Source organism: Caloenas nicobarica, chromosome 2 (genome assembly GCF_036013445.1).
Source record: "Caloenas nicobarica isolate bCalNic1 chromosome 2, bCalNic1.hap1, whole genome shotgun sequence".
NCBI classification, from domain to species: domain Eukaryota; kingdom Metazoa; phylum Chordata; class Aves; order Columbiformes; family Columbidae; genus Caloenas; species Caloenas nicobarica.
In genome coordinates, this window is record NC_088246.1 from 20,254,769 (window position 1) to 20,278,276 (window position 23,508).

General features: G+C 35.6%; 1 protein-coding gene across 1 annotated transcript in view; it reads left to right on the forward strand.

The window, feature by feature from the left end:
• The window catches only part of DNAJC1 (DnaJ heat shock protein family (Hsp40) member C1), a 107,841-nt gene that overhangs the window by 29,316 nt on the left and 55,017 nt on the right, over positions 1-23,508 (forward strand). The window contains exons 2-6 of the mRNA XM_065628847.1: positions 11,018-11,119; positions 11,921-11,967; positions 18,405-18,570; positions 19,479-19,576; positions 20,714-20,807. Coding sequence (XP_065484919.1) covers positions 11,018-11,119; positions 11,921-11,967; positions 18,405-18,570; positions 19,479-19,576; positions 20,714-20,807 — 507 coding nt within the window. The remainder of the gene's footprint in view (positions 1-11,017; positions 11,120-11,920; positions 11,968-18,404; positions 18,571-19,478; positions 19,577-20,713; positions 20,808-23,508) is intronic.

The following is a 23,508-nucleotide window of genomic DNA, read 5'->3' on the forward strand; positions in this document are numbered from 1 at the left end:
GTACACCTAGATCTCAAAGCTCAAGTTCAGGAGACAAGGCTATTTTTAAGCCTCCTTAAACTAAGAGAAATAACATTGCTTCTACAAAACGAGTCCTTCAGAAAGATCATATTATGGTACAGAAGCTAGGTAAACAAGGAGGATGGAAGCAAATATAAAATATGTTAAATATATTTATTAAAATATATAAATATATTGTAAACACATAATAAATATATATATGATTTTAAAAGCAGTGCTTCCGCTTTCTGTCATAAATCAAGAAATTACAACTGCTGTGCCTGAATATGGTTTACTACAGCAGCTGTACCATATCCTCATTTTAGGTGTTCATGTTGCAGGAATTAAGTATGTACTTATAATAAACTAAATACAGAACATTTGAAAAAGAGTTTAATTTAAAAATTTTTAATTATATTTGTAGAAGTTCTTTCTTGCTTTTCTTGTTCAGTTCAGTCTTTTTTTTAATCTGACCTTCTCAAGGAATGTTGCTGATCATATCTGTTCTGTGTTACCTTTCAAGTCTAAAGCTGATAATGGATGGAGAAGGTACGCTAAACTCAAATTATGTGTATGACTTATTAGTGGTCATCTACTACAGAATGACTTTCTTAGTAGTTCAGAATAACTGCTGTGTAACAGGAAAATAAGCCTAATGCCTAGCGGTCCAAGTCATAGAGCAGGGCCTCCTGGGACGTCAAATTCATAGCAAAGAAGTGTTTCCTGCCACCTCTTGGTACTCTCCACTCCTTTCAAAGCCCTTTTAGGTTTTGTGAAAATCTCATTGACTCTTTCTCTTCCAGCATGAGCATCTGTCATCCTCAGAGCGACAAGAATACTGTCTTTCAGCCGGGATCTTTTAAACTACATAAACAGATGCAGTAAATCCAGTTGGAATATTTTTAGAGTAATTATTAAACTGATCATCAAAAGTATATTTAATTTCTAAAATATAGGACTGTTAGTGACCTGCTATATCCTGCTGCGACAGAACTGGTTAAATCTAAGTCACGCCTGAAAAATGTGTGTAAGAACTGCTTGTAAAGGAGGCTTCAGCTGTCTGTTCCAGTGATACGCTAGTGATGCTTCTAGGAAATTTCCTGGTACCTAACTTGAATCTTCCTGTGCTATTACCTGACTGTTACTGCTTAGGCCTGATAGATCAGACAAGGCAATTATTCAGTTTTTCTTTACTGCTATTTTTTATGTATCTGAAGATGTTATTTCCTTGTGTCAGCTGCCTTTTGTTTAGGCTTAAGTCACTCTCGTTCTTTGAGTTTCTCTGAACAAGTCACTATTGTTTTTCTCATAGACCTCTTATTATTCAGATTTTTTTTGCTTATCATCTGAACAACCTTATAGCTTTCTTTAACCGCATTGTTTGAAATGGACGCAGCAATCTGCTGAGGTCTTACCGCTGCTGTGTGAAATGGCACGGTTGCTCGTTGCCGTACCGCTGGTGTCGCGGTGGGCTGTGCTGCACAGAGAGGCAGCATCGTGCCACTGACTCATGTTAAGCTTGTGACTCACTGATCGTTTCTGTTTAACTGCTTTTTTCTGTCCCGTGTTTGTGCAATTGATGAATTCTGTCCAGATGTACATCATTAGTTTTTTACTTAGGAAATAAAGCAACTTTTTTTTTTTTTTTTAAGAGCAGTTCTCCAGTTTGTCCAGATCTTTTGAAATTCTAATTTTCTTTGACAGCATCTTTGTAGGTTTTGCCAGGTTAGCATTAACTACTAGTTTAATAGTGATCCTGTAATTCAACTTGCTGGTTAAATTATTGAGTATCAGTGGACCTGGGACAGACCTCATGAAGTCTTGTTTGATACACCTTTTCATTTTTGACAGACACTTTAACTATTCAAGGTATGATTTATTTTCTTTCAAGTTTGTTTTGCACCTGCAGGAGAAGCTTAGTTTTTGTCACTTGTTTAAAAACGTTGTGTATTAAAAAACATTACTTAAGTCAAGATAAGAAAACAACCACTGTCTATTCATTCCTACCTTATGTAACAGCTTTTATTTAACTGTGTTCTTAAAATACTTTGTGAAGTTGAGCAACAGTTACAAATTAGAGCATTGTATAAACATCAAGGTCTGCTGGGGAGGTACACTTGTTTACGTGTGGTTTTTTTATTAGTGTCTGTGTGTGTCTATGAAAATATATATGATGCGTTTGTGTGGATGTATGGGCATATAAATTGGTGTCCTTCACTGCTGATAGGGCTGAGGAGGTTCCTAATAAATAGTTAATGTTTATTCTGAAAGTGGATGCCTGTGGGGATTATTCACCATGTAAATGTTGTGTTAATGCATAAGATAATGGGTAGGTTTTTGAAAACTTCTGTGTTGAAGATAATTGTTCTCTGTTGGCTTCTTGTATGGCTTTATAGTATTTTCTTTTCAGCCATACATTCTATATCCTATCTCTCATATGCCCTTTCCTCATTTTTGGACATCAGAAGAGACAGTAATAAACACCTTTCAAAAATATGAAGAGTTTTAGAGCTTACAAGTCAATTAAAGATATAGTCACAGAAGTGACAGCAACAGTTCAGGCGAGACAGGAATTCAGTAATTAGTAGCCCAAGCGTTTTTTGGGGAGACCGAAGTCTGTGGTCATTAGTCATCTCCCTCCAAAAAAATTACGCTTAAATTGAGATCTGTGAAGCAGTTGTTTGAAGAGACAGGCTAGGTGTGTAGGAACGTATGGGTAAGTAATGTCAGTTCTGGTGAAAGGGTGTAATGAGAACAGGATAAGCAAGAGGAGGAAGTTTTCAAGGCCCGGCATGGATGTAGCCTTGCTGATTCTCTAATTTCTTTTCTTTCCTTATCCTCTTGAAAGAAGCTGGAAACATACTAAAGCTGAAATGTAGCAAGAAAATGATATAAAATAGCAGCATATATTTAGCCTTCCGTTGTAGGAAGGATTGGAGCTTGTCAGATCCAACACTCAAAAATCTTCACTGCCTTATGCTGATGCTCCTCAGCGGTGAGTGTGGGCCGCATTCAGCTGTCCTTGGGTGTAGTGTCACCTCTCTGGTGAATTAGGGGGCTGTGCTGTCTGGGGCAAAGGCATTGAGCAAGAAATGCTACGAGTCTTTGCTGCAGGAAACCCAGGGAAAATAAACTTCCCTAACAAACGCGCTGCAGGGGACATCACATTTTGCTTTCCTTGCCAACCTGGACTGTAAAAACAGTGGTCTTTCTTTGTAGCAGTTTAGTTCCTGTAAATATGTTGAAGGATCAGGAATTTTGTACATATTATTTTAGCTGAGAGCTGTAGACTGGAAATCTCTGATCCAATAGGCAGATTTTCAAGAGAACTCCCTAGAAACAACTTTCTTTAGTCTAAAAGGGAATATACACAGGTGTATACATAAATCAATAAAACAGTATTATAAAAGTGTATATAACATATATAAGTGTGTAAACAATAAATGTAATATATGATATGGAATAAAAATAAATATGTAATAGTATTCCTGGAAAAATGTGAAATAAATAAAGGATACCTACTCATTCCTTCATTTTGAACTACCAGAATGAAAAATTAAATGGAAATAAACTATAACAGTAGCAGGATTTTGTATTAGTCAGTATTGGCTTGAATAATGTCCTCAGTTGTTGTTTGATAGCTTTTCTCCATTTTGAATGTGAAGAGTAATTCTAAAAATGTTGAGAGTCATTGGGTGTTCTCTGCATCTTAGAGACAAAGCTCATGTTAAATCATAACTTATGGTTATACATGACAGTGTTCTCTTGGGCAATCTAATTTTTCCTAAATAATCAGTTTCTGAAAATCAGAGTAAAAAAGGTAAAAGGCTAAAATAGTTTCAACAGAAGAAAAAAATTACATGTAAATACTGCTGTTCAAATTGGTCAAGAAAACGTAAGCCTGTGTAATTGTGCACATGTGCTGAGGTGAACACTTTTTTTGGTGTCTCAAGCATGAGGCAGCAGAATTTTCATTCATTTGGCATGCTAGGCTGAAAACAGAGTCTTCTTTCATTTGACACACTCCCCTGGAAACAAACATGCCAGTGAAGGGATTGTGCCAGTTATCAGAAGCTCACAGGAATACATTGTGCTGGTTTGTATTCATTTTCATTTCATGAATTGCTTTAAAACTTAGCAACATAAAAAAGCATTAAAACATCTTTTTAGCATTATTTTTAGTTCCTACGTATTTCCCTGCTGTGCTGTTATTCAGTTTAAATCAACGGAATGTTGTGAGACACATGGCTTGGTTTGCAGCAGAGCATATCTCTCCTCCTGCCGGGGTATACTTGGAGCATTCATCTGTAGAGAAGCAGCAAATTTGAATTTAACTCATTTTGCATCCTTGAAAAAGGTGTATGTCTTAAAAAGAAGTTCAGTAAAAATAAAGGGTGAATCGAACAAAGGTTATGCAGCAAGGAATTTGAGCCAAAACTCGGCTGGCATCTGTTAACTATAAAAGTTCAGAGATAACGCTTGGTCTTCTGGGAGATACTTGCTTTTCTTTCCTAGAGTTATATTCTTCAGGATTGCCAGCAGGTCCTTCCCACCTCTGGAATTTGCTACAAGGCTCTATTTCCTTCATAGATGTTTTTCCAAGTGCAAATTTTGCAAACTCAGGTGTACTTCTTGGAACTAATCTGGTTATGGGAGCTTAAATTAGGACCAGGTTGCAGTGGATGCATGTGAAACAAATATGGGAGTGGTATTTTAATCAAGTTTGATATGGCTGAAGATTAATTTATTTCATTGTCTTGTGCTGTTGCTGCTGTTAGAGGAGCAAGCATGTTGGCTATGGGTGTGTCTGCTTTAGGTAGCTGTTGCTTTTCTTCTTGGTGCTGCTGAGTAATTTTTGTGTGTAGGAACAGCATGCAGGTGTGTTTTGTTTGTGTTTTGATTTTTTTTTTTGAAGGGAAATTAGTTTCTGAAAAAGGTGTTTAAGGAAACAGGGATGCTTGTGATTGTGCACAGAAGATATGTATTATGACATTTAAGTCTATCGGTACTGATGGAGGGACTTTTTTGTTTCTAAGACAGTCTCATTTACTTTTTTTTTTTTTAAAAAAAAGGAAAAAAATAAAGGAAAAAAAAAAAAAGCAGATAGTCTAGAGTGAATGAAGGCCATTGAATTAGACAGTTTTTGTGGTAATTTTCCAGAGTCAGAATGGCCTTCAAGCAGGTTGAAGAGGTCTATGCTGAACCAAAGTGGGGGTGAGAATCGGGTTGGAAGACGAGTCACAGCTATGCGGTTTCTGTCCTAAGAATTACCTAGAGAAGGGTTGTGGAGCATCAGTGGTTGCTGTTCTGTCCCCATATGAGAATGAGACATGATGGGTCACACTGTGTTCCTTGATGTTGCTCAAGGAATGAGGTCTGTGGATATTTAATTGTTGGCATACAGTCATGTTTGTTTGGTCTCCGACACTTAGGGATATTAGTTTTCTGTGGACTTTACATGAAAACAACCAGGTAGAAAGTAGCAATGGTGACACAATGTTTAATAGACAGCTGGCCTCTGCTTGTTTTGTGGAATTTTGTGGGACAGCCTGTGCATTCTGCAGTTTCAAATCACGGAAGAAAAATATGTGATTGTGTATTTACAAAGCTTACTTTTTGTTTCTTTTTCTGTGCTATTCTCCTTTGACTTGTATACCTGATGGTTACCAAAAGGGAAGTAGTGACTTATACTCCTTCTTCTACACAAAAGTTCTGAATGGAATATTTTGTTGAAGAAACCATATGCATTTGGGTTATATACGGTTGATTTATAATTTGGGAAGCCTGTAAAAGGCCTCGTGAAGGCCTGCCTGCACTGAGGTTGTTTACAGGTGTAAGGTTCACATTTGAAATACAGTCAGGTGGTGCTCTATACAGTTGTCACTTCTGTTTGACGTATAGCTTCAGTAACACGTGCTGTGGAAAATTTTACACAGTTATTCAGCAGCGCTGCAATGAAACAGGTATATCGATGTCATCCTCTTTTCACCCATTAACAGCTGATTGGACAAACAGCAATTGAATAGAAATGTGATTTTTGTCTGTATACTTGGTCCTGTGGACCACATGCCTTCCTATTGCTAATAAAGATAATGCCACCTATTTGAAGACATCGGCAGGCATATTTAAAGCCCAAGATGAATTGAGCACATTTACTGTGTTAGAAGCAGTTGCTAAATTGTAAGTAACTAAGTCTTGTTGTATAACTGCATTGCACTCAAGGGAACAATTTAGGTTTTGAATTGTATGTGTTGGTAAGTGAAAACTATGTAGACATTGATTATTTTTTCCCTTTGACCTAATCACTGTTTGCCTATGGCAATATCTGGTATGTTATGTGTTCACCAAGAATTGTCTTGGGACCTCAATGAGGCATTTTTTTTTTTAGCTTCATTAGTAATCATAGTTACATTAAGAATGGAAGGCAATGGAGTAGTGTACTGTACTACACCGGTTTTTCTATTTATTGTAAAGGTGCATGTGAACTTTGTAGGTGGGAGTCTGAATTTGTATAGACAGAGAAGGAGACCAGATTTGAATTTTCATGCATTTTCAGCAAGGATCTAATTTTATAAAAATAAAAGGCAAATGCCTATTGAGATTATTTTTGTACGCGTTGTGAAAAAAATCCTTTCTTTGTTTTTTCTTATGTATTTCTAGTCTAATGATACAACTTCACCAAGGGGAAGTCATGCTTAACCAACCTCATAGCCTTTTATGAGGACATAACCAGGTGGGTAGGTAATGGCAAAGCAGTGGATGTGGTCTACCTTGATTTCAGTAAAGCATTTGACAGTCTTCCACAGCATCCTCGCTGCTGAGCTGAGGAAGTGTGGACTGGATGATTGAGTAGTGAGGTGGACTGGGAACTGGCTGAAGGAAAGAAGCCAGAGAGTCGTGGTCAATGGGGCAGAGTCCAGTTGGAGGCCTATGTCTAGTGGAGTGCCTCAAGGGTCAGTACTGGGACCAGTACTATTCAATATATTCGTCAGTGACTTGGATGAGGGAATTGAGTGTACTATCAGCAAGTTTGCCGATGACACCAAGCTGGGAGGAGTGGCTGACATGCCAGAAGGCTGTGCTGCCATCCAGCGAGACCTGGACAGGCTGGAGAGTTGGGTGGGGAAAAATTTAATGAAATATAACAAGGGAAAGTGCAGAGTCTTGCATCTGGGCAGGAACAACCCCAGGTTCCAGTATAGGTTGGGGAATGACCTGTTAGAGAGCAGTGTAGGGGAAAGGGACCTGGGGGTCCTGGTGGACAGCAGGATGACCATGAGCCAGCACTGGGCCCTTGTGGCCAAGAAGGCCAATGGCATCCTGGGGTGGATTAGAAGGGGGGTGGTTAGTAGGTTGAGAGAGGTTCTCCTTCCCCTCTACTCTGCCCTGGTGAGACCGCATCTGGAATATTGTGTCCAGTTCTGGGCCCCTCAGTTCCAGAAGGACAGGGAACTGCTGGAGAGAGTCCAGCGTAGGGCAACAAAGATGGTGAAGGGAGTGGAGCATCTCCCTTATGAGGAAAGGCTGAGGGAGCTGGGTCTCTTTAACTTGGAGAAGAGGAGACTGAGGTGTGACCTCATTAATGTTGATAAATATGTAATGGGTGAGTGTCATGAGGATGGAGCCAGGCTCTTCTCGGTGACAACCAATGATAGGACAAGGGGCAATGGATACAAACTGAAACACAGGAGGTTCCACTTAAATGTGAGAAGAAACTTCTTCTCAGTGAGGGTAACAGAACACTGGAACAGGCTGCCCAGGGAGGTTGTGGAGTCTCCTTCTCTGGAGACATTCAAACCCACCTGGACGCCTTCCTGTGTAACCTCATCTGGGTGTTCCTGCTCTGGTGGGGGGATTGAACTAGGTGATCTTGTGTGGTCCCTTCCAATCCCTAACATTCCGTGATTCTGTAACTCTTCTTGGTAGTACTAGAGAACATGAAAATGATGCTGAGTAAAATAAAATTTAGTAATATGTTTTTCATTGCCGTGATTGAACAAGCTGCCAAAAGTAAATGTCATAAATAGTGAGAAGAATGTCTCCTCTTCTCCCCTGCCTTTGGAAACTGTTGTATATCACCATTTAGACCAAAATTACAAATTCCAACAGAGTACCTTAAGAAATGTGTTTAACTTCTGAGGTATTGTTGATTCCTTCAGATGGTAATTTTGTTTGTATACTAAAATACTTGTTTGTAATGTAGGGGATTATGCGAAAAAGTGTAAAAGGTGGAACTTTTTAACTTATGCCTAGAGGTCATGTAACTAGACACATGGACACTCTGGTTGTTCAGTAAAGTGTTAGCAATTTAAGAAATTCCCTCATGAATATTTGCATATTTGCATGCATAAGAGGCCAAACCATGGCCTGCCTAAACATAGACTTGCAGTTTGGTATTTCTGAGAACACCTTTTTCTTCATTAACTTGTCTACTATGTGCATTTTTTTCTAGCTATGCAGCTGACAGCTGAGCAGGTTCTACGTAGTTTAGAGCATTCATTTTGCATTCTCTTTTGATATAAGTGCTTATATTATGCTTTTTTTTTCAAAACATATGTTATGTAGTATTGCCTTTTTTCCTCCTGAACAGCAGTGACATATATGAGAGTGGTCTCCAGCACGTTTGGAACATACAACATTTTCCTGTGTTGTGTTTGACAGTACAGTGGAGAACTGGTTAGCAGGCAGACTTATTGTTGCTTTAGAAATTTATATGGACTAGTTGTAATTAAATCATGTACAGCAACGTCCCATATTTAATTACTTATTGGTATTATTGTCCTGTTTTCAACCTCTTAGGGGGTTAATTACAATTAGCTGATATATTCATAGACATCACTTTCAAGGTTTAGCTAAAACCACGGCCAGTAAACTGTTTCCTGATTTTTATTTGCTATAGTAGTGTTGAAATATTATATTTTGTTTTGAAGACAATTCCACATTGTTTTTGAAGTGGCTGACTGGACTGATACATGAGGAGAAACAAAATAATCTCTAGATTATTTCTAGTAACTAAAATGAATGATCTGGTTTTGTAGATTTATATATATATATATTTTAAACTTCTGAAGATAAAGCAACATAAATATTTAAGCAACTTTATTCTTACAGAGTTGAGATCTCTTGCTTTTCTTAAGCATGAAACAGATAAACTACCTTTTGTCCTGACCATTTACACAAATAATTGTGCTGCTGCCTAATAAAAGTTTAAATTGTTTGGATACAACTAAAAACACTGTATTTTTTTTTGCTTGTTTGTTGTCTGAAGTTACTGGAAGAATACTGTGGGAAACTCTTTAATATGCTTTCATAATGTTTTTAACTGTCCATTGGGAGTGTTCCAAAAATAATACCACGCACATCTAAATGTGTGGTAGAGAAGGAATAAGATGGTGGTTTATCCAAAGGACATGGTCTGGATGTAGTCATTTCTTGAGGTTATCATGGTCTTAATCCTTACTTTATAAAAGATTTATTTACTTTGCATTTTCACACTTATTTCATGTAATACTGTTATGTCTACATCTCAAGAATTTAATGTTTCTTTTTTGCTTAGAAGAGATATTTAGTCACTGTCTCTTCCTTCCCCTTAACCAAGAGTTAAAAATAAACCTATAAAACAATGGCAGTATGAAACAACTCGCTGGCAGTAATCAAGCTGGAAGCAAGCTGGTACTTAACCTGAGGAATTCTGCTTTGGTGGGCACATGCCTTAGAAGGAGCTGTTAGAAAATTTAAAAATGAAAAAATGCATATGCAGTCTTTTCAGGAGAGATGTTCCCTGTGAGTAATAAAAGCATCTTCCTTTGACAGACAAGAGATTATGGATACTGGTCTTGCATTAGGGGATAGTACTAGCTCTCTTAAAATACAATTTCAAAGCTGAATTTTCTCAAATTATGCGGTTTTCCCTGCTCTATCCTTTTCCCCTTCCCCTCCTCCCATCTTTCTCTAATATTTGCTCCTGGCCCAAACTTGTATACACTGAAAATTTTGAAATGAAAATAATTATTTGTAATAAAAAGCCTGACAGACTAATTACAGTATTGCATTAATTATTATCTTATTTCAGCTCTGTTCCTCTCACAGCTAATTCAAATCTGGGTTTTGGTGTTTTTTAATCCCTATTGACACTGTAATTTTGAGAGAGAGAATGTACTGGGGAACAATATATATAAAATGAAGAAATAAAAATTGTCAGATAAACAGTTGTTCTAAAATGTTGCCCTGGACATGTTAGTAATAGAATGCAAGTAATTCTGTTTAAATGTGGTGCTTTGTGGATCTTCTGGTGAGTGTAACACCTATATACTATATAATACAACTCTCAAAATTTTCTATTTCTGGATACCTTTATAGCATGTACTAAATAGTGGTCATTAATTCAGAAATTTGTACATTTTGCAGCTAAGTTCTTACATCATTTATGCATTTTATGTTCTGAGTTTGATATTTTTCTCCTAAAATGTGCGCAATTCTGATAAAGATTAAGGTACAGATTGATGTCAGTGCTACAGTATAGCTTCAAGACTGCAATTTGAAGCTACTTTAGACAAATGCAATTCTTTAGACATGGTGAAGCTGAAGTTGAATGGAAGTCCTATTAGTGGTGAATTACATGTTAATATTAATAAGGGAAGAGTTCACAGCAAGTCCTGAGTTTGGGAAATTGAGCATGATAATTTGCTGAAATGATGTCTGTCTTGAACATATGCAGATGCAATCATTTTCAGTTTTTATAGGAACTTTTAAATAGTGCATAAGGTACCTGGGTTAGTTTTTAAGCAAGAAAGTGTTTGGAAGTTTTGGCAAATATCATTGTGATGTATGTATGGTAATGAAGGAAGATGAGAGATGACCTGAATGACTGTTCAGTCATTTAGGCTGGTTGCATGGTTGGATTGTGAGACATCTCAAATCACGTTGCTGTAGTTCCGGCACTTGGTTGCCACTCTTCACGTCTTAACAAAGTTCTGGGAATTAGTTTCTGACAGTTTGCTTTGTTTTCCTTTTTCAGGATGCTTCGTCTGCAGACATTCGGAAAGCATATCGAAAGCTTTCGCTAATTTTACACCCAGACAAGAATAAAGATGAAAATGCAGAAACACAGTTTAGGCAAGTAAGTGCAATGCGTGGCAATAGAAGTTTTAGGGAAAATAGAATAATTCTTTTTTTATTATGTCATTTTAGTAAGAACAGTAGTACACCTTTGAAATGACTAAGTTGAACATTGAATTACGTTTTTCCTGATGTAGATGGATTTAAAACAAGTACAGTTTTTTGCAATTAACTTGATGAATAACTCTGATTTAGTATTTACCTGTGTATTAAAAATAATTTGAATGTAATATTTAGACTTATATTCTTAGGAGGAAAATATGTTTTGCACTATTTGTAAGACTGTTTATAAATAGTCTTTTCAAAAGCAGTGGGAAAAATTTCTGTTCGGTTCTCAATGTGAATCATGTGCAGGCATAATTTAATGAAAACAGTTCATTTTACTTTTTGATTTTTCACCTTTTGAATCTTTACAGAATGAAACCATGAGACTTGTAATTAGCTCTACCTTTAAAAATATACTTCTGATGACTAAATACAGGCTACTTAATTTCAGTGAGATCTGTAGGATGAAACAAATGCTACCTTTTATTTTTAAGGTGTATCTGAGACAAGACACTGATAACTGTGAGGAGGAAAAAAGGTCTTCTGTAGAAGTTACTTGTTTGTATATCTCGTGACACTTTGTATATGAATATGTCACTGTTTCTTTTGCATACTGAGTTTGCTTCTTAGTGTTGTAGGGAAAAGCAAAAACTAGCAAAGTTCATTAGCTGACAAATGTTAAAAGTGGTACTACTATGCAGATTTTATAAACTCAGTCCTAAAGTAAACTCTGTGTGTTTTTCTGGTTTTGTTTTAGTTGGTGGCCATCTATGAGGTTTTAAAGGATGAAGAAAGGAGGCAGAGGTGAGTTAATTTGCACAGGTTCTTAAATAAAGCATGCATGCCAGTGGTATATTAAAGTCCTGCTTGTCTTACTTGCAACTCTTCAGGTGACTTTTTGCATAATTTAAGTTTGTCATTCCTATTTTTTTTATTAAACATTGTATGTGACTTAAAGGAGAAGCCGGTGTATATTTTTGTGTGACATACTGATTATTCTCCTTTAAAACTAGTATTTGAAAGAACTTTAAAAACTAGCTGTCATTTGGAGCATTTTTTTAACACTTAACAATTTCATCACTTTTTGTTCAGTTGTGTCAATTATCATTGCTTGTTTTATTAAGGCTGTGGTTGAAAATCTAGGCAACTCATTCAGCTGTCGTTCATATCTCACTATATAAATAAAAGGTTTTTTGCATTATATTTAGGGATTATTTCCAATGTTTGCCTTCTTCAGCATTGTTTTCTGCTGCTTAGGTTGTTGTTTTTTCTTTCAGATGTACTATCTATAATACTGTAAACTTTGATATACATAGCATAATTTTAATTTTTTAAAGAAATGATAGTTGGTCCTTGATGCTTCAGGAGCAGGTCCAGCAGTACCTGAAGGGAACAGGATTAAGAATGAGAGTAGGATTAAGAACTGAAAACCTGGGGCTGATCTGCCTTCTGGAAGACTATTTTGAGTTTTGTTTTGTTTTGGCTTTTTAAGTGGATGACCATTAAAACTAATGGTTATAAGGAGAACTGAAAGAGTTTTGCTTTTGGCTTGGGGTTTTAGTAAATCATCTTTCGGTGTACAAGTCTTTAAGCAGGGCTTCGTGAGACGTTTCTTGAAGGGTTTTTGGCTTTGTAGATTTCTTGGCAGGAGTCCAGGATTTATAGTACAGATTATCTACTTTTTGGTAATCCTCACTTGAAGTGTAATGAAAATGTAGTTCATAGAAGTACCTTTGGAAATTTTTATTTTAATTTCACCTCTCACAAGAGAATTTCATTGTGAAGTTCTACTCAATGAAAGTTTAAAAAGAGCTGTTAGTTAAATGGTTTCAGACAACTTGAAAAGTGAGTTCTCCCAAAAATTTTCCCACCTTTTTGTTTATAACATTGTTTACATTCACTTCATGATATTGCCTCTCTTGAACCTATTTCCAGCATGGAACTTCTAGGAATTTCTTTGCAGCTGTAATAGCAGCTTTTTGCATGGAACTGTCATGCAGTAGCGTGTAGAAATTATGTTTTTAAGCCTTGTATGTGTTACGAATGTGACTAACTTACCCAGCTTGTTTGTGAGAAAATTGTTAATTAGTGCAGCACTGTGATTAGAAATGAGAAGGTAAAGCAGTAGTAGGTTGTTCTAGCTTAGATCGATTTCATTGCCAATACTTTATTTTGTACATAGACAATGTAGTATTTTTCTTGCACAGTGCGGTTGATATTGCTTCTATAATTGATTAAATATAAATGTAATAGATAATATTTACCTTCAGATAATTTTCTGGAAATAATATGCGGCGTTTAGAAATAACATAAAGAGTAGGACAGCTATATGGTCTCATTGCTTTGAGAAAACCTGTATTGATTTGACTTATTACAGCCTAATTATAAACTCTCAGTTGAGCTTGTAAATGGAGGGTGGTCTGTTCTGGACCCTGCAAGGCGTTCTTGTAGCATGTCTTTAAGACAAGTCTAAGCAAGCGTGCTAGGAGCTGCTCCCCTGTAATATTGTTCCTGTTGTAAGGTACCTTATGGGTTTCTTGCAACCATATGGCAAAGGAAAGGGCACAGTTGTTGGTTTTGGGATCTCCCAAAATGTTGATATTTGGCTATGTGCTGTGTGAGCTGGTGGACCTAGGGGAAGAGGCTCAAAGTTTACTGTCATGCCCATGCAGTGAGTAGAAACTATACTGTACCCTTTGTCTCTCAGAGCTTATCAACTCAGTTTTGTCCTGATTCCAGAGACACCTGTTTGGGTCTGCCGTAACAAGGCTTTCTGCCAGATTTCTTGCCCCCCTCCCCGAGCCCTTGGCAGTGTAGTAGTTTTTATTTCTAAAATAACTGAAAGATGTAATGGGATGGGATGGAAATCAGTTCTGTTTCTTACAAATTAGTTCCTGAGGAATTCTGGCAGTTTAGCTGGGAATCCCTTCACAACTGGACACCTGAATGGTTTGGGGCATGGGATTGCAGCACCCTGCGAAAAGCTGCGGGTGTCTGCTCCTCTGCCCGGTGAAGTCAACTGTACCTGCCTCGGTGTTCATCACAAAAGGGCCTGCTGGGTGTGCAGAGAGTGCAACCAGGAGTGGCAGGAGTAAGGTCCTGCACTGTATGAGTAGAGTGATTAACTCATTTTGAAATAGTAAAACTGGATCTAATTACACCCTTCCTCCATGTCTTGGTCAATGTCAGAGGTGTTAATTGTTTGTGTGCGCGTGCAGAAACAGCATTCTAAAAAGACAGATCTGTTGAACAGTGACATGTAATTATTTCTCTAAATCTTTGTATTTTCATATTTATCAGTGAATTTCTACTTTTATCTGATGGCAGAAGCCTTTCTTAAAATGTTATAGTTCCTCTACTGACAATTATAATACAAGGCTTTATAATTAAAATGTGGTTTGCTTTTTTGAGAAAGTTACATAGTTGCTTGTAAAGTATACTAATATTATTAGTAGTACTATTGAATATAGTAATATTATGGTGCTAGTACTTTGCTGGTACACACTTTGATAAATGATCAAAACATTCAAATGTTCTAACATGAAACATACATGCAGCGTAGTTTAATGTGGTAGTGATTAACATTAAACATACATGCCGCAGAACAAAATACTTTGCTTTACATACATGCTGCAGCGTGTGTGAAATTCTACAGAGAAGTTTATCTTTAGGGCATGTAGAGATAGGTGCATTTCCTGAAATACACTTTACTTTAGGGCATTTATTGGTGAATCAAGTTGATGATGATATATTTTATTAGCCTTTGATTATTTTTAATTTATGAAAAAGTAGATCGTTTTACGCACTTCTATTAATTGTAATTAGGCAAAAATCTTAGATTTTAATTTCATTGTTCGTTACCATTTTAAGGAGCTTTTTTTACCTACCAGGCCTATGCTCTTTAACAATGTGGGCTTGATTACAGGAAGCATTTGCAAAGGAATCAAGATACACTTGTTTAGAGTAAGAAAGATGTTTATCTTAGCTCTCATTATAATTAAATGTCTGTATTCATAGGTATAAATTGTTCTGGCTGATGTTGCACTGGATGTCTTTGACAGCTTGAGGAAAAAAAGTCCCCAAAATAAAAAACACCAGTGCAGTCTTCCCATAGTTCAGAATAGATCTCATTAATTCAAGGTAATAGTATATAAATGAGATCAGATCTCTGGAAGTGTTTGAAATATGAAATGCAATGGCTCTCCTAAAGGGAAAAGTAAATTATAATTATATTAAAATAGATGATACTGTAATTAGCTACTACATTTAATGGATTATTTTTTTCTGGCAATGTAATTGATTCTGCAGAGAGCTCTAAAAACTAATTCATGAAACTTTACAGAAGAATGAGATTTTAGTAATCTTTCAATTGGTTACTTGTTAGTACGAGACTAACAAGTAATGTATGGATTTCTGAGTTTTAAAATAAAGATTCAGCTTAAGTTATACATGGGAATTTGTTTTTTGTCTTTTTGTTTTTGTACTGGTGCTTTGGGGTTTTTTAGCTTGCCAGCTGCGACATTTTAGAGACAACTGGCAGGCATACTCATGTGTCAAAGATTTGCTGTATTCTGTGTACATATATCTGAGGAAAAAATACTGTACTTTTCCTTTTCAGCTTGATTTTTTTTTTTCTTACATAGAGTAAGAATTAATATAGGTTGCCAAAAGAATAATGCTTAGTAATTAGATTTTGAATGTAGTTCTTGATGCACATGAATTAACACTCTTTCATAGTTAATATAGATTTCTATAAAGAAATAATTTAATGAGAAACATGCTTTTAATTAAACCACATCCTAAATTTAGAAATCAAGGTTTAAAAGTTATGTGAAGCTTCTGAGTTTCAGTAGGATCATTTTCCAGTTGAAAACCTAAAAATCATTGATATCTTTATTTTTCAAATACACAGCTTAATTACTATTGAAAGCAGTGATTTATCTTTTAACAGTATATATTCTAAAAAGTGGGTTATAATAGAAGCTATCTTCCCTTAAAATGGCCAGTCGTGTGAGCCATAATGCTCATTGATAGTAAAATCAATAGAGCATTGATTCTGAGACTTAATCCTTGGAGACTGTTGTTCCGAACAGCAGACATGGCCTAGTAAATACACGGTGCTGTTTAAAGTGTTTAATGCAAGAGCCTCTGCTGTCTTAATTTATTTTTTCTTAACAGATAACTTGGAACAGAACATGGTTGCCAAATGTTAGTCTGCAGTTGTGTTTTACATACTACTATGTTGTCACCATTCGCATATATGGACCTTATTTAATCAGTAGCTACATGTTCAGTACATCAATTAACAAGCCTTAATATATAAGAAAGGCAAATGCTTAATACATTTGTAGTAGTATTAAAACAATTCTTTCTTGATTCTACATATATTTCTCTGAAGCTTTCAAAGAAAGAGCATCTTTTGTGAAATCTTGTCATCAAGGTTATTTGTTTTAAATGTGGTTTTCTTTCTAAAATATTTTCTTGTATTCAAACAATAAAATGTTTAGCAAATGCATTATTTTTAACTGATAAAACTTCTACTTAATTACTAAACAAAAAATTAAGTAGAACTTTTAGTTTTGGAATAACATCCTAAGCACTTTTTCTGAACAGAGTTTGTGTTAAGGCATCAGTAGTTAATCCATTCTGACCTACTGGGAGAAAAGCAAGTTAATACTTTGAATTTTACAATAATGAATATTAATCTTAGTATTCTCATAATTGTCATAGAAGATAAAATTTTCTAATATGAATTGTACTTCTGGTAGCATTCAGAACACTGCAGAATCCTGAAGTGTTAAATCTTTTGCATAGAAATAAGCGCGTCAACTTGAACAAATATTTTATCAGAAGTGAGCTTTTTTAGATGTGCTGAATTAAAGTATATTTCTTAAATTGAAAACCATTGCCTCTTCTTCTGCTTAAAAAATGAATTTGCTTGTTGAAATTTTTTTTAGTGCATCTCCAAGGTATCAATTTAATAACTATCAAAGTAGCTAGTGCAGTTGTTGCATTTAAATTGATTTACATGTCAAGACTGGCAGTTTAGCAGCTGCGCTATTATTCCTGGATCGGTCAATTTACTTGAGAAAAACCTACTACTGAGTTCTACTGACCTGCATGACAATATAGGCCCTATTTCTATTCCTGTAATTAGGCCTGCGACTAACTCAGAATATTTTTAATTAAAATATTTTGGTCAATGTGTTGCACCAAATTAGGCCTTTCAGTGCAGATTTAATTCTGGAAACAGTGTGATTAGAATGTGTAATGAGTTGTGTTCAATTTAAGATTAACAGGTTGTGCATCTTGAACATACAGGTTTTTGAGTTTGCTGTAGAGATTTTTTTGTTTGAAACTTTACTCTGAAAAGTTAACAAATAGAAGAATCTGTTCTGCATGTCTGTGGTTTATTTTTTAATTAATGATAACATACTGTAAATAACAGACCCCAGACACACTAAGATGTTTCAAGACATTTATGTGAAGAAAAACTGACAAATTTTCCTAAAGTGGTTTCTGTTCAGTCCGTAGTGTTACTAAAATTAAACAGTTTTAAAATAAATTGATTTTGAAGACAGCTTTTCAAATAGAAAATCAAAATCATCTCGCTGTGGGGAACTTTGTTTTCTAACATCGAAATCAAACCTTTAAGTTAAACCCATATTTGACACAGAATGGATGTTAAGTCTGGCAGCATTTTTACTTAATGAACTCCGTCCTACTAAAGGACAAAACAAAAGCGAAGTTACCTCTCCCCTCCCCCACACACTTGTGCTTTTAATTTGTAAAAGAAAAAAAGGTTTCTGGTGTTTGAGACTTTTGCTCTTTGCTACTTGTTTAGTAGTTTGTGGTTTGTTATTTGCTTCTGTCATGGAGATCTGCCCACTGGTTCCTAGGCAGGTAGAACACATCTACATCTCTACAAGTCTGTTATTTCAGAAGTGAATGAACTGGGCGGGGGGAGGTGTTTTGCAGGAGCAATTGAATTTTTTTCTCCAAAAGACTAGATACGTTTCCCCAGCATTTGGTTCTGGATTCTGTTTGTTTCCAGGTGCAAGCCTAGCAGCTGACAAAACAAGGCATTGCTCTATTTAAAAAAAAAAAAATACTATATGATCTTGTGTATATGTGTTTTTCAGACAGTCTGTGGATTATCATTTGCTTTGGTTTATAATTGGATGGTTTGGCTTATTTCATTTTTAACTCTCCATGAAAGCCTGTTATATTTGCTACTGTAGGTATGATGATATTCTGATCAATGGACTACCAGATTGGCGACAGCCTGTGTTCTACTACAGGCGGGTGAGAAAAATGAGCAATGCTGAGCTGGCATTACTCTTGTTCATTATACTCACAGTGGGTCATTATGCTGTGGTTTGGTCAATCTACCTGGAAAAACAGCTGGTAAGTATTGGTAATAAATCAAACTTGCTTCAATTATTAGTATTGAATTTCCTGCAGAAGTTGGCATTTTATAGGGATCTCTACTACTTCCCCTGTTTTGAATTTGGATTTTTTCATATTTTAAAAGGATTATATTTAAAATTGTGATAATAGAATAAGATATTCAACATATCAGAAATAGTAATCTAAAAACTACTTAATTCTTTTAGAATTGGTAATAAATAGCAAGAGTTGGTTCTTTCACTTTTAACTGGAAGGAACAAAAGGAATAAAAACTCTTCTGTCATCTGTTGATGCAGAATCATATGCTACTGTAGTTATGTCTGTGGTTTTCGTCAATGTTGTTTAAAAATAACCAGTTTTTATTCATTTAAAAGTCATACTTGCTTTGCCTTTGTTCTTAGCTAAATGCTTTTTTTGTTTTGGGTTTTTGTTAACAAGATAGGCATTGGTAAGCTGTATAAACCACATTATTTTTTGATTGCTTCATTTTTTGTCATATAAAAATCTATTGCACTTAGTACACTAACCCCCCCCCCCCCAAAAATAACTTGAGAAATATTCATATATTAGCATGTATTTACTCTTTTTTTTTGTTTTGTTTTCCACTGCATTATTGAAGTTGATGAATGAGAAAGGAGGCAAGTTGAATGCTTTCTCCTCTTAGAAAACTTTGATTGCTATGGAGATACACATGAGTGACAGAACTGGACTTCATGTGTGTTTAAAGACTGGATACCATGGCAACAGTTATTGTTAAGATAGATCATTTTACTTAATCATGTAGGACCCCTAGATACATTTGCATAAATGCTACTCTACTGTTTACCCTTCACAGAAGAGTCCCAGTAACATTTGTGGTTTACATGTTAATGATAACCTGTAACCGTCGTTCTTTCTGCCTCAAGGATGAACTGCTTAGCAGAAAAAAGAGAGAGAAGAAGAAAAAAACAGGCGGCAGGAGTGCAGATGAAACCAAACTTGCTGCTCTTGACAAAACTGAAAGGTGGGAAGGAACTCTCCTGGTTTCTGCATTTTAAAACATTTTCTCAGCTGCTGGTTTAGTTCTATCGTTTTCTTGTTGCATCTTTGAAACATTTTATGAGGAAAAAAGAACTGTTTTTACTAACAGTCATTGTTGATATAAAGTGCGCCAGTTTAGATGTGTTTTCAGGTTTTGATTTGTGAATAAATGTGCGGTGTTTATTCAGCAGATCAACGACAATTGAAAGATTGAGGCTGAATTAATGGTATTGGGCTTATAGAGGGGTATTATTTTTACAAGTTGATTTTAGAAGATTTTACAACTTTTTCCATCTTTGAAGATTTTTGCCTTTGATTACAATTTAAAAACTTCAATTTATCTAAGCTTTAGCTTATTACCATACCAAGCAAGGGGATTTTATAGGTTTTTAATGCTTGCCTGATTTAGTGGATTTTATCTGGTTAACTTAATTTTAAGTGTCTTGGTAAAGGCTTCTGACACCATTGTTTATTAAGAAATGTGTAGGGAAATAGTGACTTTCAGGACACTCCAAAAGATACCACCATTTCTTCTATTGATTCATAGACAGAAATAAAGTATTTAAATAGTTCACACAGCAGGGGCATGAACTGGATCAATGCAGGATGGAGATCAGAGACCATTCTGCCTGTCGTCTTTCCTGATGACATCAGTGAGTAATGCTCCAGTGAACTGCAAATGACATTAATTTTTATGTATTGTTTTGTTTATGCTACAGTCTTCATATCTGGTTGTCAGCACTTGTGAACACTTGGTTGAAGCTGGAGGTTTTTTCTTCCCACCCTTCCCCCCCTTTTTTTTGTTTTTTTTTTTTTTTTGTTTGGGGTTTTTTTGTTTGTTTGGTGGGGTTTTTTTTGTTTTTTAACTGAAGTGATTGTGTGGCTCACGAATTTATTTTCTTGAAGAAAAGCCCATTTTAAGAGATTAAAATACAGTGATGATTAGAAGTTAGCTGTTATGTATTTTGAATTAAATATTCAAAATGTATCTTTAATGTTATGTAGTTACACATTTTTGTAGGAGTGGACAAGTGCTAGTCATCTTAAAGGATAATGGGAAGGTTCTGACTTTAACATTGTGTGGCAGTAATGAAAAACTTACAATTTTATTTGACTGCAGAGTACTGGACAAACCACAGTGGCATGATTTGCTTCCATGCAAACTGGGAATATGGTTCTGTCTCACTGTGAAAGCTTTACCTCAGCTATTCCAGGTAATAGTAATGATTTTAAGTTATTTTATTTTTCTTGATGGTGTTATTATGCAGAATCAGATGTGTAGTACTTGTTCTTATGGATTTTCTGACTCAAGCATATACAATATATCTATGCATATATTAAAAAATTACTCTTTGGAGGCAAATTTAATGTCATAAGTTCATAAAAATATGAACATATTTTAAATGGATGTTAATCTTAATGTGTTAGGGAATTCAGCAGCAGTTCTTGTTAAGCAAAACTACCAGAATAAATGATGGGGGAGAGATGCTATAATACATCTAATTAGGAATATCAGTGTCTTTTAATCAATCTGTTAACAAAAGTGGTTTTATCTCAAATAGGCAATGCTATGTTTTCATAGGAAATATTAACATGTCATTTAAATTTGGGGGAACAGTGTAATTACTTTTTTGGATTGAGTGAGCTTTTTTTTTGAGTCACTGGAAAATGATATAAATGGATACCCGAAATTACTAAGGTGAAGTAACAAAGGTATGGTTGTAATTTAGAAGCATAGATGTTGGTAGACTTGACCACTGTTGTGGTTTTAAATCTAATACTATGAACTGTAAAATTTAGCTGATATTCATCCAGCGTAAGTGTTGTCAGATCAGTTACCAGAATAACTTTTTTAATTTCACATGCTCTTTCTTTTAATTTCCTTTGAATACACCCATTTGTTTTAAATACCTTTGTCACTGCTAATGAATACAGATCAGGGAATGCAAGGTGGATTTTAAATAAGACTACTTATAATCTTTCTAAGGTGTCATTTTCTCATTTTTATGATATTAAGATAACAAGTCAGTGTAACAGGTTTCAGATTTTCCTGTTCAAAAAGCAGCTTCTGTCTGCCAGAATAGTCAGAAAAGATGAATACAACAAACGTGATGTTTCACACTTTGTAGACACCTAGCCAATGCATTTTGCTGTGGATTTTAAATACATTAAATTAATGGTAGTGGAGAAAAAGCTATCCAATAGCTCATGGCAAATTGGAGCCCCAGCAAGCAGGGATCTGGTGGCAGGGAAGCGGGAAGAGGACGAATTCAGAGCCGGAGGCTTCGGAGCAAGGAGGAAGTGAAGAGATGGGTTTCTAGAGTGAATTGCCCCATATAAAAATTACGTTACTGCTTAACTCTAGGGTTTGTTTTGTTGTTGTTTAAGACGACCTGCTGATTAAGTAGGTTAAAATGCAATAAAATACAAGTAATCTTCAATTTTGAGTATATTCAGGACTTCAGGTACCTGAAATGAAAGTAGCTTATTAGTTAACAATACTTAAAGTAGTATTCTCTCTTCTGAAGTACATAAGGGCAGCAGTGACCTCATGTTGGAGATGTTTTCTGAAATGACGGTACAAAAGATACCTTTATGTTGTAGCTAGTTGGACAGAGAGATGTCTGGGCTCTTTTTGAGTTATATTTAAGGTTTTAACAAGTTCTGCCTTAGTTGCAATTACCAACATATAGCAAAAAAGTAGCTATACTTACATGATTATACCCTGGTACAGAGATCCTGTTTCGAATATAAATGCTTTCCTCTTCAATAGTACACTAACATAGGCTTGAGATTTCAGAGTATTTCAGGCTTTCAGTATGAGTAGAATCACTGGGGCAGTTTATCTGGAAGATAAGAGCCTACAGATACTGGATAGTGTTACATGTGCTAGTTACACATGCAGATTATTTAACAAGGTGTTGACATAAGAATGGCTGCTATAGATTTGAGTTGTTTAATGAGTCAATGTAAATGATTTCTTCAGTCATTTCAGAGCCAATAAGTTATTTTCAAAGTTGGCTGTCATTCATTTGTTACTAGTGCAATTGTAGATTAACTTCTAAAAATGCATCCATATTTAAATGAGCTACGTTTGGGACAGAAAAGGGTAAGAGTTAGCAATACTTTTAATTAAATGTTGCTTCTGCCACTAGGTTTTTCAAAGCCCTATCATTGAAGTAGCTGAATTGCTTCCTCACATGACAAAAACAAAACCACTTGCCTGTGTACACAAGTTCCTCCTCAAAGAAAACTTTATTAAAACCAAAAAAACCAAAACAAACCAAAAAACAAACCCCACACCCACAAAACCAAACCAACAGCAGAAAAAAGAACAAACCAAAAACCATCAGGAGAGGTCAATTTAAAATTTTTGCCACTTGTATTGATTCCTTTTACCTGCCATCCATCTCCCCCCACACACCATTAGTTAGTGTGAATATTCTATTTACAACAGCTCTGTCTCAGGATTCAGGTTGCTGAGCTTCTGCCCATGCCTGGCTCTCATTTATCCAATTGAGTGTCTTTCTCCTACTTCCCCTCCTCCTTCAAAATGCCAGATTTCAGAAGGAGGCACTTAAAATAATTAAGGTGGGCCTTTACTGAAGAAAAATGCTTTGTTTGTACGCCCTTGTGGTGGCCTATGCCATTTTATCGTAGTCTGCATTTTATGTCAAGAAACGGGAAGAAAAAACGGGTGAGAGGAGGATGAGAGAAACTAAAAAATGATTGGGTTTTTTTAAACTGTTGACAATTGTATTTTGAGAGAGATTATAAAGATTTTTATATCCACGCATTTAGTTTAGTTAAATTTGGGGGTATAAACAGCATCTTTAAGCTTCTTTGAAGAAGCAAAGGGAAAAGAATATGTAAAATGTATCATAAATCAAATATCTGTGGTGTGAAAGAAACATT